At 40.2% G+C, this 16822-nt stretch overlaps 1 protein-coding gene across 1 annotated transcript in view; it reads left to right on the top strand.

Moving 5' to 3' along the window:
* LOC139208871 (NALCN channel auxiliary factor 1) overlaps positions 1–11320 on the top strand; it is a 73641-nt gene extending 62321 nt beyond the window's left edge. Inside the window, exons 2-3 of the mRNA XM_070838639.1 lie at positions 8689–8860; positions 11011–11320. Coding sequence (XP_070694740.1) covers positions 8689–8860; positions 11011–11312 — 474 coding nt within the window. The 3' untranslated portion in view covers positions 11313–11320. The remainder of the gene's footprint in view (positions 1–8688; positions 8861–11010) is intronic.
* Positions 11321–16822: the final 5502 nt, after the last annotated feature.

Genomic DNA, 16822 nt, shown 5'->3' with positions numbered 1-16822 from the left:
TGACATGACCGTATCTTTCATTCATTCATTTTTCATGAAACCCTGTGCAGCTACTATTTAGCTTTTCAGCACTCATAATGGTTGTTGTATTTTTCCCTTTTTCTCTGAGATTGAAACACAACCTGTCAAACCTGTCAGCATAACAGTGTGGTGAACTTTTTGTGTGTACTCTCAGGTTATTCTATTTTTACACTCTGTCTGGCTATTTGTTTGGATATGTTCTCCTTTTAATAATCTCACTCGGTATAATACTGTTTAATACTGTCCTTGGTGTGTGGTAATTGCATTAGCATGGCTTTTGTTTGCCAAATGAGTAACCCATATTAAAAGATATGAGGTGATGTTTGCTCTTGCTGTCAGTGATCATGTGTGTCTGGGTTTGTTTGCTGTATGTGCAAATGTTTTTGTTGTGCATCTGCCTCAAACAGCAGGTGGGTCATTATTGAGAAAGCAGGCCTGTGTGAACACAGCCATTCAAATGTACTGTAACATGAATGTAATTGAATAGGTGCCTCTCAGGGAGTTGCATGAGTGCTTTCTGCGTCACTTCACTTTCAATCAGCGTATTGTGCTGTGGCTTCAGTCTGCAGGCAGCCTTGCTCGTCTTTTTGTTTCACTACTATGTTCTCATTGGCTCTTCTAACCATGGTAGCTAAGCCTGCCTGTTTATTTTATGTCTGTCTTGTTGTTGTAGTTTATTAGCTACATTCCTTTTTCTCTATATAACTGCTGTTGACACATTTGCATGCTTGCCAGGCGCTGGCGCCCCTGGCTAGTCAATATACATGCATGTATTTTCACTGTGCACACAAGGAAATGCACATAAGTACATCACAGCCAATTAAATGTGATCTGCCTAAGCTAGCAGGATAGTTCTGCAATGACATTGAGCTGATTATGCATGCACGTTCCTTGTAAAGACCAATGTTTTTTTTTCTTTGTGTTTGAGTTCACGCTTGATTACATTCATTGATTTACTGTCGTGTTTATCCATGCACACTCGTTTGTTTGTGTATGTGAATGTGGATGTTGTTTTTCAGATTATAGTTGGTCTAACCTTTGCTATTCGACCTCTTCAGCCCCATCTTGTAGTTGAAGCCCCATGGGGCATTGCTGTTTCTGCTGCCGCCATAGGAATTAAAACGATATTAAAACGATAGGAGCCATCATGTAAACTGGCTCTTACCAAAGAACACTCTATTTGACCCTCTACATCTCGGGCGGCCTTAGTGTCACTGCTTGAATGGACTGCTCATCTCATCCAACACTGTGGAGAGCATGCAGAATGATAATCTGTCTGTCTGTGGGCCGGGTATAGGAAAGCCTTTTCTCTTCTGTGGACAGTATGCAGTGCATAGGGTCCACTAATTCATTCCAGGATCAGAAAACAATCTTGAAATGTATTTCTTCGTTTAGAATATTAAATAAGTGTTAAAATCACCAGAAAAAAATCCAACAATTCTACATTCTCAGTGGAAATATCACGCATTTGTGTTTTTTTCCTCTAAAGATTTTCTTAGCTGTGCTTGTTGACTGTAAAGTACTTTTTCGAGCATGAGATCTGGTGTGTGGAGACAAAATCTGAATGACAATCAGTTAAGAATAATGTGAAAATCAAAAGAAAATCAATATATTTTCTGGCGAAAATCTGCAAAGAGCTGAGATGGTGAGGCGTAACTTGAATTCAGTCAGTTTTCATCATTTCCTTTTGTTGTTTTACTCTCATAACCCAGCCTGAAAAAACATAGTAGTATGCTAATACCGGGCTATTGTGTGTACACTTGTCCTGCTTCATTATTTAAGATGAGGATGATTTACATAAACAGAGCAGGAAAGAGGATAAAGAAAAAAGGATTGCCTAAGTGCAGTGAAGCAGAGAGTGGTTGTGTTAGTTATGAGGTGCTGATGAGACTCTGGGTGCGTTTGTGTGTCTGTGCCTCTCTGAAGTGCTTCTGTACTGTACTACATGTTGAAGAGGAATGGGCTGCAGTAATCTGGTGTGTTGCTACCAGCTCTATCAGCCTCTGTCAGCGGTTTAGCCACAAAACACAAGCCCAGATAAACCATAAAAGACAAGTCACTGACAAAGCAAGGCCATCCGGGGCCACTTAAAACCAATACCACAGGGCAGGTTAAGGCCTTCCATCAATTACAACCATATTAGCCTAATCGTTATGAAATAATCCAATCCAATCCAGGAGACAGCTGAGTCTCAACTCTGCAGATCACTAACAGGCAAGCAAATCAGTGGAGAGCAGGGAGCAGTGGGGGGTGGAATATTGTGGCATATTTTGACATTCAAAAACATTATGCATTGAGCTGAAGATTGTATTGTAGTATCAGCCAGGGCTAAGTGTTAGGTCAAATATACTCAATATATTTTAATATCAAATAATGCACGATATAGTAGATGACCATATCAAGGCCTGGTCCTCTCTATCCTCTGGCCTTGGCCACTATTTGAGAATGTAATGTATGTTATTTTAGAGAAAATGTGAATACCAAGGTATAAATATTGTATATTGTGGCATAGCCTAAAGATAGAGATATTATTTACGAGCTATGTCACCCAGCCCTAGTATCAGCTTTTCAATTGGCTTATTTTCATATTTCAAAAGCAAACTTTCATCTCACTTTGACCACTGGAGTAATTTTAATCTCTCATTGTGCGAAGAGATTGCAACTGAAATGAAGCATTTTTTGCAGCTAACTAAGGTACTTGGGGAATGTTCAGTCTACTTTTATTCATTTAGTGTAATGGCTCAGAAAGCACAGACGAGGGTGAACTCAAAAGCATGACTTCAGAGGCAGCGAAGTTAGGTGAATGTGCAGAATTTGTTAATCAAGTCCAAATCACAGAAAAGAGTCAAAAACCAGGCAGGCAGGGATTTACTAGAGAGCTAGTCATGATCCATTAGACAATCTAGCAGAGGGTAAGTCGAAGTGGGACGGTGTATGAATGAGATGGGAGAGTCAGCGATAAGGCAGGTAAACAGCAGAAAGAACATAAAGACGGTCTATATCAGAGTGGACTTGAGACACTGACGTGTATTACATTTACATTCTTTTAACATTCATTCTTTTTTTTTTTTAATCCAAAAAGCACCATATATTTCCCTCCACATACACATGCATGGAAAACACTTTGGGATTCAGTGTCTACAATTACCGTACAACACGCTTTTCTGCCTTATCTGTCAGTGTGCTCTCAGCATTTTGCAGCATAAAAATGAAGGATGGTGAAATGGAAAACATTTTTTGCCTATGTGGAATGAGCAAGAACTTTTTTTACTGTCATAGTGTATGAAGAACTGAAATAAAACGATCTTATATTAAAGACCTTTTTTTTGGCAACAGTATAAGTTTATTTGATTTGATCAAAAATCTTTTTTATGTTAGTGTTGATGCTGTTTGCTGTTAATACAAACTCTTTCATGTTTACTTTTTACAGCTTTATATATTTAGTGAAGTTATGTCATTAAGTGCAGCGTTGCAGTATTCCTTTTTTAAAAGAGAATTACTGCTCTTAGTCACTAACTTATTCTGGCTTGAACTTTCCAATTCTTTTAATCTCAACACCTGCTGCATAGAGGTTTTCACATCTAAAGTCTCTGATAAAGTCAAATGGCATAGTCCCTCCTTTCTTGATTTAAAAAAAAAAAAAAGTAGAAGTGATGGGAACTATTTCTAAGCGAGAACAGCAGTTCTGATAAAAAGAGAAACAAAGAAGTGAATATAACACAACTTTTCTTGTACTGATGTGGTGTGTAATTATCCTAAATTTAAAGAATGATGAAAGCGACTGTTGTTGTTGTTGTCTAATGGATTTTATCTGTCCTCACTGCAGAGGAAAAGTTTGGCTAAATATGGCTATTAATCTGATAATACATTTTGTAGGTTTTACATGTGTTCATGTGTTTTTTCGTGCGTTCTCTTTTCGGGAATTTAGAGTAAAAGCATCACTAGCAAACCATCTGATATCGCAGTAGCACTCTCAATAGGAAAGATGACACAGTGACAGGAGTTACTACAGCAAAAGTTAATGGGAGATGTAAAAAGAAGTGAGAGGTGACAGAAAAAGGAGTATAAAAATTTGAGAGCCAGTTGGCTGACCTCAAACTCACTCAGTCAGTGATTGAGGAGGACGGAGTATTTTATTCTCTTCCGAAGGGGGGGGTTGAGAGATCACACCAAACTGGAAAAAGAAGGGAAAGAGTCCACCCTCCCACTATCTCCATCATGACACTCCTCCCTCTGTCTCTCTCACTCAATGTCTCTTTTTTCTGAGATTAGACAGGAGGATGATTAACTACTAGCCATGGATCATGGATCCAGTGGGCTGATGGTCGAGAGAGTGCAGCAGCAGCAGCAGCAGCAGCAAAGGGCTTCACTAACTGGGAGTGCAAAAAGACAGGACTATGTGGCAAATTGCCAAAAAGCACAGTGGTTTCTCAGCACATCTGCTGCACTTCAGGCTGATGTTCTGCTGATGGTCAGACTCATGGGGCACGCTTGTCTTTTCTTGTTTCAGGCACATGGTCTAGGTGTCACCTAGATCTAACCTACTGTACTTCTTAGTCCTTCTTTGTAAATAAGCATCACTAAACACTGACTTGAATTCTGATAGAAGGAAATGTGACATGGATGGGAAAATGGTTGCCACTGAGATCTTTTCTCCTAAGCTCAAGCCAAAGGGACCGATTCAGGCGGTGTTTAAATAGAATCCCTTCAGCTGTGGTTTTATTGATTATTCAGCTTTTGATTCATGTCTGAGCCTCAGTATAGATGAGCAGACCTTGACTTTAATATTGTTGATTTCTCTGTGTAGAGTAAATGTCTGATACTAAAACAGACAATACTTGACACTTGTTGCCAGAGATGGAAAGAATAGTGTTACTGTAAAGAATTTTTACTCAAGTAAAAGTAAAAATGAAATGAAGTCAGTTAAAATGATGTTACTGTGCTACATTTTTAGTTAGGGGTAGGAGCGATGTATAAGCAGCTTAAGAAGCATTATAAAGTTACAGAAATGACTTTCTTTAACAGCAGAGTAAATCATCATCAAGGCTACCAGCACAGAGACGTAAAAACAATATAAACTCCACAGCAGCTGCAGCCACAAACTCACACATATTAAAGCAAAGACCTGCTTTAAAGTGGGCGTTCTTGCCCTGTGAACTGTATTTACTCACCGGGTAGCCGCACACAATGCTACGTTGCTAGGCAACGCAGTGTTTGTTGATACATTGAGTTAGCCACATCCGCCACCTTCAGCGTGTTGTCGTAGACCTTTCTCATTTTGTGGCACGTGTGCACCGTGAAGTCCTCTACAATCTTCTCTAGTTTCAGCGTCTTTACTCGTTCATTATCAAAGCACAAGATTATTATGAAGAGTTCACTCACTTTCTCGGTCCCGCTAGAGACAGTCGCAGACAGCGCCTGTTGGTCATGTAGCATCTACTGTGTGTGTTTGATTTGGGTCACTTTGGGATGGTGCATTAAATCAGTGGTTAATTAAACTGTATGCAACCTTTTATCTTAACTATGCTTATGTTCACTAATGTTACACCTCATAATGACATAATTCTATCGTGCATTGTTGCATTGCTACCCCCAGCCTAGGTGCTACCTACCCCCTGACACTCCAGAGAACATGTCCAGTCATCATGTATGTTTTCCGGTGCTCAGTGTCGCCTCTCTGGACATCGCAAGTACTGCGGCCACAGACACGCCAGCAGCTTATTGTCGGCTGCAACTGCTGGTTTTTACATCTTTCTATTGCTCCATTCTCCCACAGTTTATCAGTTTATCAGCTTTTTCACATGAGCTTTGTTTTTACTCTGTAATGGATGCCACTTGAGTTGTCGCGAAGTACTATGTGTAATAAAAATGTCTGACTTAAAAGTAAAATTACCATGTTTTTTTAATACTCAAAAAAGTGGAAGTACACAAAAAATACTTTGTTGCAGTGAATGAGAGTGAATGTAATTTGTTACTTAGACTGTTGCTCATTGCCAATGACATTGTTAGTGTAATGCGATACACTCCCCATGTTGTCAGCTACAGGATGAGCTTCTAACTAAAAATGTGTTGCACAAGAAAATGCAAAAAGACAACAGTGTTCTGTCACATGGATGGACACCTGTATTCATACATACACAGATAATTTAGAAACATTATTCTAATGTGTACGAGAAGTGACATTAGCTCATGTGACCACATTTTCATTTGTGACATTCAAACAGTGATAGATTACAGAGAGGAGCAGTGTGTGTGTGTTTGTGTGCGTGTGTGTGGGTGTGTGTGTGTGTGTGTGTGTGGTGTTCTCTGGAAGCAGCCTTATCTTTTACTGGAAATCTAATTATCAGCGAACAGCAATTTACTGTACACTATCCAAATGTGTGCAGAATGGCTATATGTGCACATGTTCAGTCATGCATACAGTATGTGCCTGTCGGTCCACAATATGCATGACAGATTATTCAAACCAGCAGTTACGATGTTATTTTGAAGCAAATTTCTATAATGATGTAGTACATTCTTGATGCTGCGAAATGATACATAAGAGTGGCCATTAGAGGCAGAAAGGATTAGGTGGCTACTTGTCACAATAGAGACGATTGTTAAATTTCTCTTTGTTATTCCCGCACCGTTTTAACCTGCCAACATGCACTGAAATTCAGCAGAATATGCAAATATGAATCAAAGATAGACACTTTATAATTTGCTAATGGATTACATTATTCTTTCGCTCATTCGAATCACATTTTGTATTCTTTTTTGCCTATTTTTATATGGGGTAATGTGTTAAAATGAAACACAAACATACACTGATGCCTTATTACAGAGCAGTCAAGGGAAAATGACAAACAACTATGAGTTGTAAAAAAGACAGAACACACGAGAGGGCTTTAACTGAGCCTCATACAATGATGCAAAAGGAAAATGTTAGCTACTACATTGGGCAAAAGAAATTTTAATAATGAGACCATCAATGATTGTTGAAGAAGTTAAGTGACATATCATTATCAGTCTGATCAATTGTGCTGTCATCCCAAATATAGCCAGCAATGGATTACTTAGGAATGTAGTCATTCATATTGTGCCCTCAATATATTTTCTTGTTCTCTCCACTGCTTTACATCACTTACATCTTGGCTGGATCACAACCGTCTGCATCTACAGTTCACTTCAGAAAGCAGCTCTTGTACTTATACTGTACATTTGTGCCGCCTTTTTGAGCACATTTCCAATTTATTTCAAGAACCATTACATTCGGTGGGCTTGTGTCTATTTCTCCTTTGGCCTATTCAGGGAATTTTTTTTATGTTATGTTATGTTATTCAGAAGATACACTACATTACAAAAATATATCACATCCACATACGCACTCTTGCGCTGTTCTCTTTCTTACACACATAAACACACACGCACACATGCACACAAAACCCACGATGGAAGCAGGAAAGTGTCTGTGCAGGAGTGATAAGATCTGCGGTTTGGTTTTTGGGTGTGATGATTAGCTCACAGCAGGTGCTAGCTTGCCTCACAGTCCCTGGGGTGTTTCACAGGAAATACTAACTGCTGCAGGTGATAATACCACACAATGGGGCAACCACCGTATCACATGAGAAAGGAAAAATAAGGTGCTAAGTTAATCATTTGTCCCCACTTGTGCACTTGAAGATTTGAGAAAATGGGTGAGAAAAATCACTGCAAACAAACATTTGCGTAATATAACCCCTGTTTTGACCACATAATGTATATTTAAGCAAATCTCACATACATAATAAAAAGAATAATTTACTAAATACCAGTGTTAGTGTCATCAAATGTCTGTGAACTGATAAGCCTGATAAATAAGCCTTTTGTTTCAGCTGTGTTTACAAAAAATGACTGTTGCCATTAATATCTTTCAACCTCATCTCTTGGTCTCCTCCTGTAGACGGAGTTTGCTTAGTTGTCATGGAGACAACTTTTGTTTGATTCTCTGGGTCGTAATTGATTGTTACACTTGTAGGCTCATTTTGCAAACCCAAACAGCTTCAGAAAACAGTAGTAGGGTAACTTAGATTTAGTTGTTAGACTTAGATTTTGTTGTTGTCTAATGTGAGAATGAGCAGGTTTGAATCTGTTGCTAAGACTTTTGCTGGTGGGTTTATTAATACATTATGTTTCCATTAGGATTATGCCATAAATTGTGTCTTTAAACGCTTGTAAAGCAAGTTGCATGTCCTCTGGCGCGTTACATTTTTCTCAGGCTGTAGTGGTAGTGAAGCATCTCTTGTGTTTTCCACCATTTGATCACCACTGCATGTAAGAACAGGTGTTATCCTTCTGAAAACAAGTAAATGCAGTACAGTACACACTGGCTCCTTAGTACACAGTGATACTAGTTGTTCTGAAGAGGAGGTTGGCTAATACTGAATATTGACCGACGAAGCGATGACTGCCCAGCAACAGCCGCATTCATTAAACAGTGGATATTAGTATCACCAGGATATCTGCTCAGTCCTGTGTGAATCAATAGCTGCAGAGGTCATGGATGATGCACATACATGTGAGAGTGTGCATGTGTGTATGGGTATCATCCAGCACTCCCTAACTCATCAATATCCTCTCTCTACACCCCCTCCACCTGTCTCTCTCTCTGTCCCCTGCCCTCGCCTCTCTGTCTCCCCTCCCTAGACGGTTTATAAGCCCTGGCTGTGTTCTCAGTACTTCCAGACCACCCAGATGCACTGCAGTAAGCGAATCCCCTGTGGTCAGTACTGCCTGGAGGTGCAGCAGCGATGCCCCTTCATCCTGCCCGACAATGATGATCTCATTCATGGAGGCAGCCCCAGTTTTATATGCACAGGTATTAAAAAAAACTGTTTCTTACAATCTATGCATTCTGCTGTTTGTTTTCTACCTCCTGTGTTTGTTTACTTCTAACCTTTAGAGATTAACATCGGTACAGTACATGTAGCTGCCCAATGTAACTTCAGTACACAACCAGTAGGCACTGAACAGAGCAGACTATTTGAGCATTACATTCCTAAATCCTGGGAATTGAAGCTATGAGTGCAGTATCAAGCTTCTCTAATCTCTACCCCACCCCACATACTGTGGGTCACGCTCCTAACTTACTGTACAACACATAGTTAGCACACTGGGAGCGCAGTGTCTCCCTGTGTGCTGCTTGAATAGGGCACACAACCTCTGACGGACACACACTTGTGACTTTACAGTTACAGGATGTTACATCTAGTCACCAGACTAACAGGGTGATAAACCATAACGAGAAATCGTTGCCAATTATTCACAGCACCAAGAGGCAGCTGCACAGTGGAGCACTGGGACAATAAGTCTGTATGCTCTCTCTGTACTGAACAGCATAAAACACACACTAGGTCAGTGTTAGTGAATGGAGCTCTTACGTCCAGTCAGGAGACAGGCATACATGGAAGGTGAGTCCCCCACAGTATTATGTGAGAAATACATGATTAATACGAAGACAAAAACATGCCGATGCTGCCCTCTGGTGGTCCTATTGAGCATCAGGTACACTGTGAAAGAAGAAATTCAAAGTTGTGACTCTGTTTCTTATTTTTGAGTTTTTTCTATTGATCATTTGCACTAATTTATGTATCTAGGAAGAATACTAAACAAGGCCACTTTTGTCACTCTTTGAAATTAAAGAATATGAATGGTATTATTATATATTTCATCAGCAAGTCTAATGAAAAGACCAAAACCAACCATGTATTGTGTTTGTTTTTGGCACTTTTTATGCAGTAGAAAGGTCTCACAGTGTAGTAATTATGTTTTCTGCTCTGTGTAGCTGATGTACTGAGCAAGACTAATCAAGCATTTGGATGAATAAGTAACTGAGAGCTGAGATTACAGCTCCAGGTTGTGTCTTTCACTTATGCACTTCTGCGCATGCGCGTGTTTTGTCAATAATTCTGCAAACACGGTCGCTCTAAGAGCAGATTTGTCAGAAACTTGTCAAGTAATTACATGGTTCCTCTTGTCACAGTTAAGCTGTTGACAGTCAAACTATGCTGAGTGGGCACACACTTCTCCAAAGTTCACTCCTCGCATTAGTATGCACACAGGTCGTGACAAAACCCACTTTGCTTATAATGTCAGTGAGAGAGAGTCTCAGCAGCTCTTTGTGCTTTCGGTCTTTGTGTCACTGCAGTATATTATGATACATAATGTTTTGTTGCTATATTAAATGGATCTTTAGTATGCACTTTGTGTTTGCATGTATCTTAAAATTGAAAATGAAAGTATATTTTTGATGTTGACTCCTGTTTTAGCTCCAGCTGAACATTAACAAATCACATGCAAATCAAGAAACACTGCAAATTAAACAAAACCAAGCGAGTTATAACACAAAAACAACTTTCCGGTGCCACTTTAAGGCAATGAGCATGTGAGGACGCATGGTTTTGTGGTGAAAAATGAGCTAATAATGTTTCCTTAAGTTTTAACATTCTCATAGCATGATATGTTGATGTTGGAGATATTAGATATTATAGTTTATTGGCCGTACATTTAATGTTTACCTTTTTTAAAACTTATTTTGTGTTGTTAACTCAGTTTGGATTTGTTCTGCAGGACTTGCAGTGTGTTTCTTCATGCTGTGCATGTGTTATCAATATTTCATTACTAATCACATTTTTTTTCTTGCCCATTTGCTTGTGTTTCCTTATATTTCACTGCACTCAGCTCTCTTGGCTGCTGTGCTTTCTAACCTTAATTTCAACTTGAAAATGATTAAGTTCATAAGAATTGATTCTCGTTGAAGTCCATTGTTATTATTGTCTTTTTTATATTTTGGTTTTCAAAGCAGTGCTTGTGGAGGAAGCTGGACAAGCAATTCTGTTTTTTGTGACAGGATTTATCTATATACAACAATGCTACACAGAGCTTCTTTAAGACCACACGTGAGCTGTGAGTTAACTGTTTACTATCTCCACCACTACCTCCTCCCCCTTTCCCTCAAAAACACCCCAGGGCTGCTGGAGGACTATCCATCAGGTGTGGACCCGGATGCAGAGTGTTGTGACGTGCGGTGGGACTTGAAAGTGGACAACCGATCCCGGGGCACCCTGAAAAGAACTCACCCGCCATGCCAGCACCGTACCTCCCTCAGCTCCTCGGCAGCCTGCAGACTGTGTAACAGCCGGCTCAAACTCTGCCTGCTTGTCCTCGTCCTCCTACACACTGTTGCCAGCCTCACTGCATCCCACAATGCAACAGGACTGGGCCTCCCCGCCATCACGCCTCTGGAGGAGAGCCCTGCCAACGAGGAGTGATAGAGCTGCCAGGAGGAGGTGAGGTTGTTAGGGTGGGGGATTCCCTCACCATGGCAACCAATGTGGAAAAATACAGCCACAGTTGTGCGAACGGCTGGAGCTGTGTGCCTGTGGACATTCTGCAACACTTACTGGCAAATGGAAAATGTGGGACGCTTTGAGACGAAAGACACACAAATCAATCAAAACAAATAAATAAGTAAACAAACAGACACACTAAGGGACTCACCCGGTCCCTTAGATAGAAAAGGGGACAATGCCACAGCCTTTGTTGAGTGGGAAGGTCGGCTTCCTCATGGCTGAGTTTCTCTCACTACGCTTTTTTACACTGTGTTCCAATTATTGGTTTCTGTTGCACTGGCTGACTATGGAATAACACAATCATATTCTCTTTCTAATGTTCATCCTTTGTGTTTGTTTCTGGGTCTCTCATACAGGAAGAAAATTCGTTCTCTAATAAGACAGATAATGTGTTAAAAAAAATAATTAGCTGCAAGTTTGTGTGTGTGAGATGGTTTGTGTTTCTAGATTTACTGTGCATGTGTGAGCATGCATGGGCGTGTGTGTGTGTGTGTGTGCTTGTACGCGTGTCTACATATGTGTGTATGTATGCGTATGAGAGGATGTGTGTGCTTCTGACCCTAAAATTCTACCTAACAGGCTGGTGCAGCCATGATGTTTTTATGGAGCCCCCCCACCCCCCCACCTTCAGATGTCACTTAGCTCTGCTATGCCGGTTTGTTGGCCACAATCCCATAATCCTCACTGGGGTTCGACAGTGGTTCTGTGGTGTTCTGTGCTTAACACAGGTTTATGGTTCCCCTCTCTTTGTTTTGTGAGATAATTTTCTCCTATTAACACTGTTTTCAAGGATCACAACATTTCGGTAATTAGCATCTGTAAAGAGCTAACACTTGGCTAAACTGTTGGAAATATCAGGAACAAACATGATGCATTCCACAAATGCTCTAAATCTCGAAGAATACGTCGATTTTATTACAGCTTGGTTCTTCTTTTTAATGTTTTGACCATGATTCCAACACACATTCGCCATGTTTATTGCTTTCTGGGGGTGGGACAGACACGAGCAGTCAGTTTAAACAAACCCCTGGTTAGCTAAACATGTTTGGATGAGAAAATGGTTATATCTTTATTTAGTCAGGTAGTCTGATTGAGATTAAGATCTCTTTCACAAGAGAGACCTGACAACAAGCATCACTCACAAAAAAAATGACTAAAAACACACAGAACAAAACACAAAACGACAGAAATGTACACAAACCAAATTAAACCATAACCAGAAATAAAGAGTGGTTACCTGAAGGAATTATAAGAACCAATGTTGTCCTTTTTCTGGCTGCTCCCTTCCAGGGGCGCCACAGCAGATGATCTGCTTGTAGATTTTGGCGTTTTTTTTACACCAGATACCCTTCCTGATGCAACCCTCACCCATTTTTGGTAGCCGGGACTGGGAGGGAGTCAAACCCGGGTTCCCCAGGCCGATGGCATGCGCAATTATCCACTGCGCTACCGGCTGGATAATTATAAATGATAAATAATATCAATAAAGACTTTTAAATTCAATTCATTAGATTAAAATGAGGGATTATTGTGAATATTTTGGGTGCATCCACCTTCAGTTTTAAGAGCAATAGTTTAGATAATCTTGTTTACAGTGTAATATGTGTCTAATCATCTGACTCTTGGTTTTCTTGCCCTATTCGCCTTCATCGTAGCGATGTCGACGTGTTGCCAGCAGGTTTATTGGTGAAAACCAATAGAACTGCTGGGCAGAGTAAGAGCCAAGCTGTAATAAACCATAACACTTTTGTTTCAGGCTAACATTATGAAGCAGCTGTGAACAAAATCTGAATCTAAATTGTGCGTTTAAGATAGAAACAAAAATGCATCTGAAAGTCCTCTGACAATTGTGTGCTGAATGATTATGGTTTAAAGATGCTAAACTAAAGCATTAGGATTCACACTCGTGCCGTAGTTTGCTCTACTTTTAGTGAAGATGAGGACAAGACAGAAGCACGTGATGAGATGCTGAAGAACCTTTTAGAAAACAATCTATTAGAATATTTCTGCTGGTGTTGGTAAAGTCCTGGTTCATTACATTTTGATAATAGTTCAGGTTTTAAAGAGTTAGCCACTTGTTAGCAACATTGTTAATCAGTGCACAGGGAGCTAAAAAAAAAAAAAAGCACACAGAATAACTTTGTCTCACAGAACAAACATTAAACTGTGTTAAGCCTGTCTTAAGATGTGATTTCAGGCTTTTTACCAAAACCCCATTCAGGTTGTGGTCACCTTTCAGCTACATTGCTTAGCAAAGTTAACTGACATAAGGGTTTTAGCACTGGATCAACATATATTACTCACTGTTGCTCCAGACCAAGAAGCCTTTGTTATTGTAGATTTTAAAGGTACTATCCAGTCAAAATTCTGTCTGCAACATAAATATGATGGTTACTGAAGGTTCCTCTGTCTTCTCTGCCTCAAGAGATTTGGTTCTCTTCCCTCTCCCTGCTGGTCAAATGTGACTAGCAAGTATAAATGATTTTACGCTATCACCACTACTTGAAAACACTAAATCTACTGTTTGCCCTCAAACTGATACTGACATGGTGTCATTTTAACCTCAGGCCTTTTTACTCAAAGGAAACATGATGACTGGATGTTACCCTTAAGTACTTTTACATGATTGATGAACTATAATTCCCATTCAGTTATGATGAAGCTAAAATGTCAATGTCTCACAAGGAGAGGAAGCTTGCTACCCGCAGTAGCGTGAGGGAAAATCCCCTGACCGCTGATAGTTATGACACACTGGCCGTACCAACACGGAGACAATTTGTTCAAAATGGTCACTTTGTTTCTGTTAAAATCAAACTATGTAATTTTCATGAAGTGCATGTGAAGGCTCTCTGCAAGGTTATGTCAGCCTCGTTTGTCGACCATCCTCAGCCCCACTCCGCGCCATATCTGATCCCAAATCAGCTCCTGTAGCATGCCCACTGTTTTGTATTTTTCTCCACAAAACATCAAATTAATGTCTCATTAAGTAAAGGGCTTATTCAGATAAACAGTACAAACACCATCATCAACACAGTCAGACACTCTGAACATGCATATCTGAACTGTTAGAGGACAAAGGGTAAAAAACACAGATCATTTCCTGTTTCTTTTTTAAAAAGTCATACACCTGCAGCACAGAGGCATTCCACTGGCTGCTACTGGAGAGCAGGAACAGAAACAAATCCAGAGAGAGGAGCGCGTCATTGTTTGTGTAAGCACTAATGGCATAACCTGATTATCGTCTAAGTCAGCTGACACTTATGTTTATTTTATAAATGTTGACCAGCGTGTGAACTGAAAGGAATGGCATGACCTTAAGGGCTGACTTCTTCTTTAGTTTCTAGATTTTCTTTTGTCTCTTTGGTGAACAAGGCTGTGAGATCAGGTATTTGAAGATAAACGGATGTTGCTGAATCCATTATTATCCACTCTAGTACGTTGATTACTTAAATGAGATGTCCAATCCAGTATCTGATGTCAAGAATTTTATTACAGAGCTTATATGAGGACTTCAAATTCATCATTGTTCACATTATGTCTATATAACCAGTATATTGGCTTATTTTGACTCTTATGCTGTTTAGATCCTGCCCCACTCTTGACTTCCTGCTTGCATGAAATACATAACTGCTCATTGTCATTCAGCACAGCACACCCATGCCCATCTTGGATGACTGCATTCAGTGATAGATAAATGCTGCTATTCTATTGACCACCAGTAGATGGAGATATTTTTATTCTTTTATATTGCTACTGCTGCTGAAGACCTACCACACGACAACTGTCATATACACAAGGATCAGGAAGGCTGAGCTCTGGAAGAAAAAGTAATGGGCCTGTGGGCAAAAGTGTGCTGTTGTGTGTCTGTACGCATGCGCAGAGCTGTGTCTTTGTGTCTGTTACTAAATGCTGTGTGTTCTCTGGAGAGCTCATTAGTGTTGCCACGACCTTTGGGCCTGCAGGACAGGTGTGGCAAACCACCACTATCTTTACACCCACAGGGACTTAGTACGTTAGTGGTCTCATTATTCACTACAGCTCTATGGACTGTGCTTTGAAACCATTGTACTGTTCCGTGTATAAGAACTTTGCCCCAAGACCCAAAACAGACAAGGGTAGAGCTACATCTATGTTTCCACTGCACCTGCCTGGTAGAACATTCCCCCAACCTTTGTCTGAGGTGAGAGAGAAGACGTCAGAGGCAGTGCACAGAAGGTCAGGGAGAATGAAGTGGACCATGACCTTAAACTGGTGCCAAAGCATACCTCGTGTTGAGTTAACTAAACCCACTTCAAATTTGATATGACATGCTTTTCATGATCAAACAGAACAGGAAGAAAACAGGGTCTGTCATTGTCATAGAGAATGTGCCATGTTAGCAATATATGGATTGCACCTCATAAGCCTCACACAACCTCCACCAGAAACACATGTAAGGGATCTCCCGAAGACATACATGTGATTTCTTTCTGCCTGTCATGTCAGCGGCCGTGCTGTGATGTGACAGCCATCACAAACCAACTGTCGGACATGTATTCATACAATAAACCTGCATTCTGGAGTCACACAGAGGCCATGTCTGCTGCACATGCAGAAATGCATCCTCAGTGTGGTTGCATGGGTGCAAATGCTGTGCGTATGTGTTGTCTCTCACGCCCCTTCAGACATGTTTGCACCAAGGCTGGACATTTTTGTGCGCAAGGTTTCTCCCAGACAATAATAGAATTAGATTTGACTGATGTAAATCTGATTTGACTTTTGTTGGTAATGCAGGCATGCACACAACAGTAACTCTGCTGTGATAAGTTTATTTTTTTTTTTTGTGTTTTGGTTTGTCAGTTTTTTACTGCATTATACTGAGAAAAAAATGTGTAGGGTCCCATAGATTCAGTCTAGATCCCCGACAATGGTCTGTAGCAGTCGTAGGGTATGGTTTGTCACATCCCATAACATACCAACCTACAAAAACTAATTTTGTGTTTTACCCCAGCACATATAGACTATGTATGCCCTTTGCCCCAACCCCCTGTGCACCCACCACCAAATGGTATATACACAAATATTGCCCTCTTTCACTCCCTCTCAGCCTCTCTCTGTTTTCACAATAGTTCTGTTCTCTATCCTGTGGATCTATGCAGAAGCCCATTCCTTTTTTGGTTGTAAATATGTTCCCTAGTATGCTGAACTATGTATGTCTTTGCGTCCAGGTTTCCTTGTGTATTTTGAGTTGATGTCATGCTGTTAATTTCTTCTTCTTCTACTTCTTCTACTTCTTTTTTTTATTTTATTTTGAGCGTCTGAAATCATTGATGTTAAAAGAGAATGTGGTGAGGTTTAACCAATAGACTTGTCCGCAGCTTCGCAACCTTATTGTGAAAGGTTGTAGCTCTGTGTGTGTGAAAGCGAAAGATTTATGATTATAGAATGAA

Source organism: Pempheris klunzingeri, chromosome 10 (genome assembly GCF_042242105.1).
Source record: "Pempheris klunzingeri isolate RE-2024b chromosome 10, fPemKlu1.hap1, whole genome shotgun sequence".
Lineage (NCBI taxonomy): Eukaryota > Metazoa > Chordata > Actinopteri > Acropomatiformes > Pempheridae > Pempheris > Pempheris klunzingeri.
The sequence above is the reverse complement of the archived record's forward strand: the minus strand, read 5'-3'. Positions and strand labels throughout refer to the sequence as shown.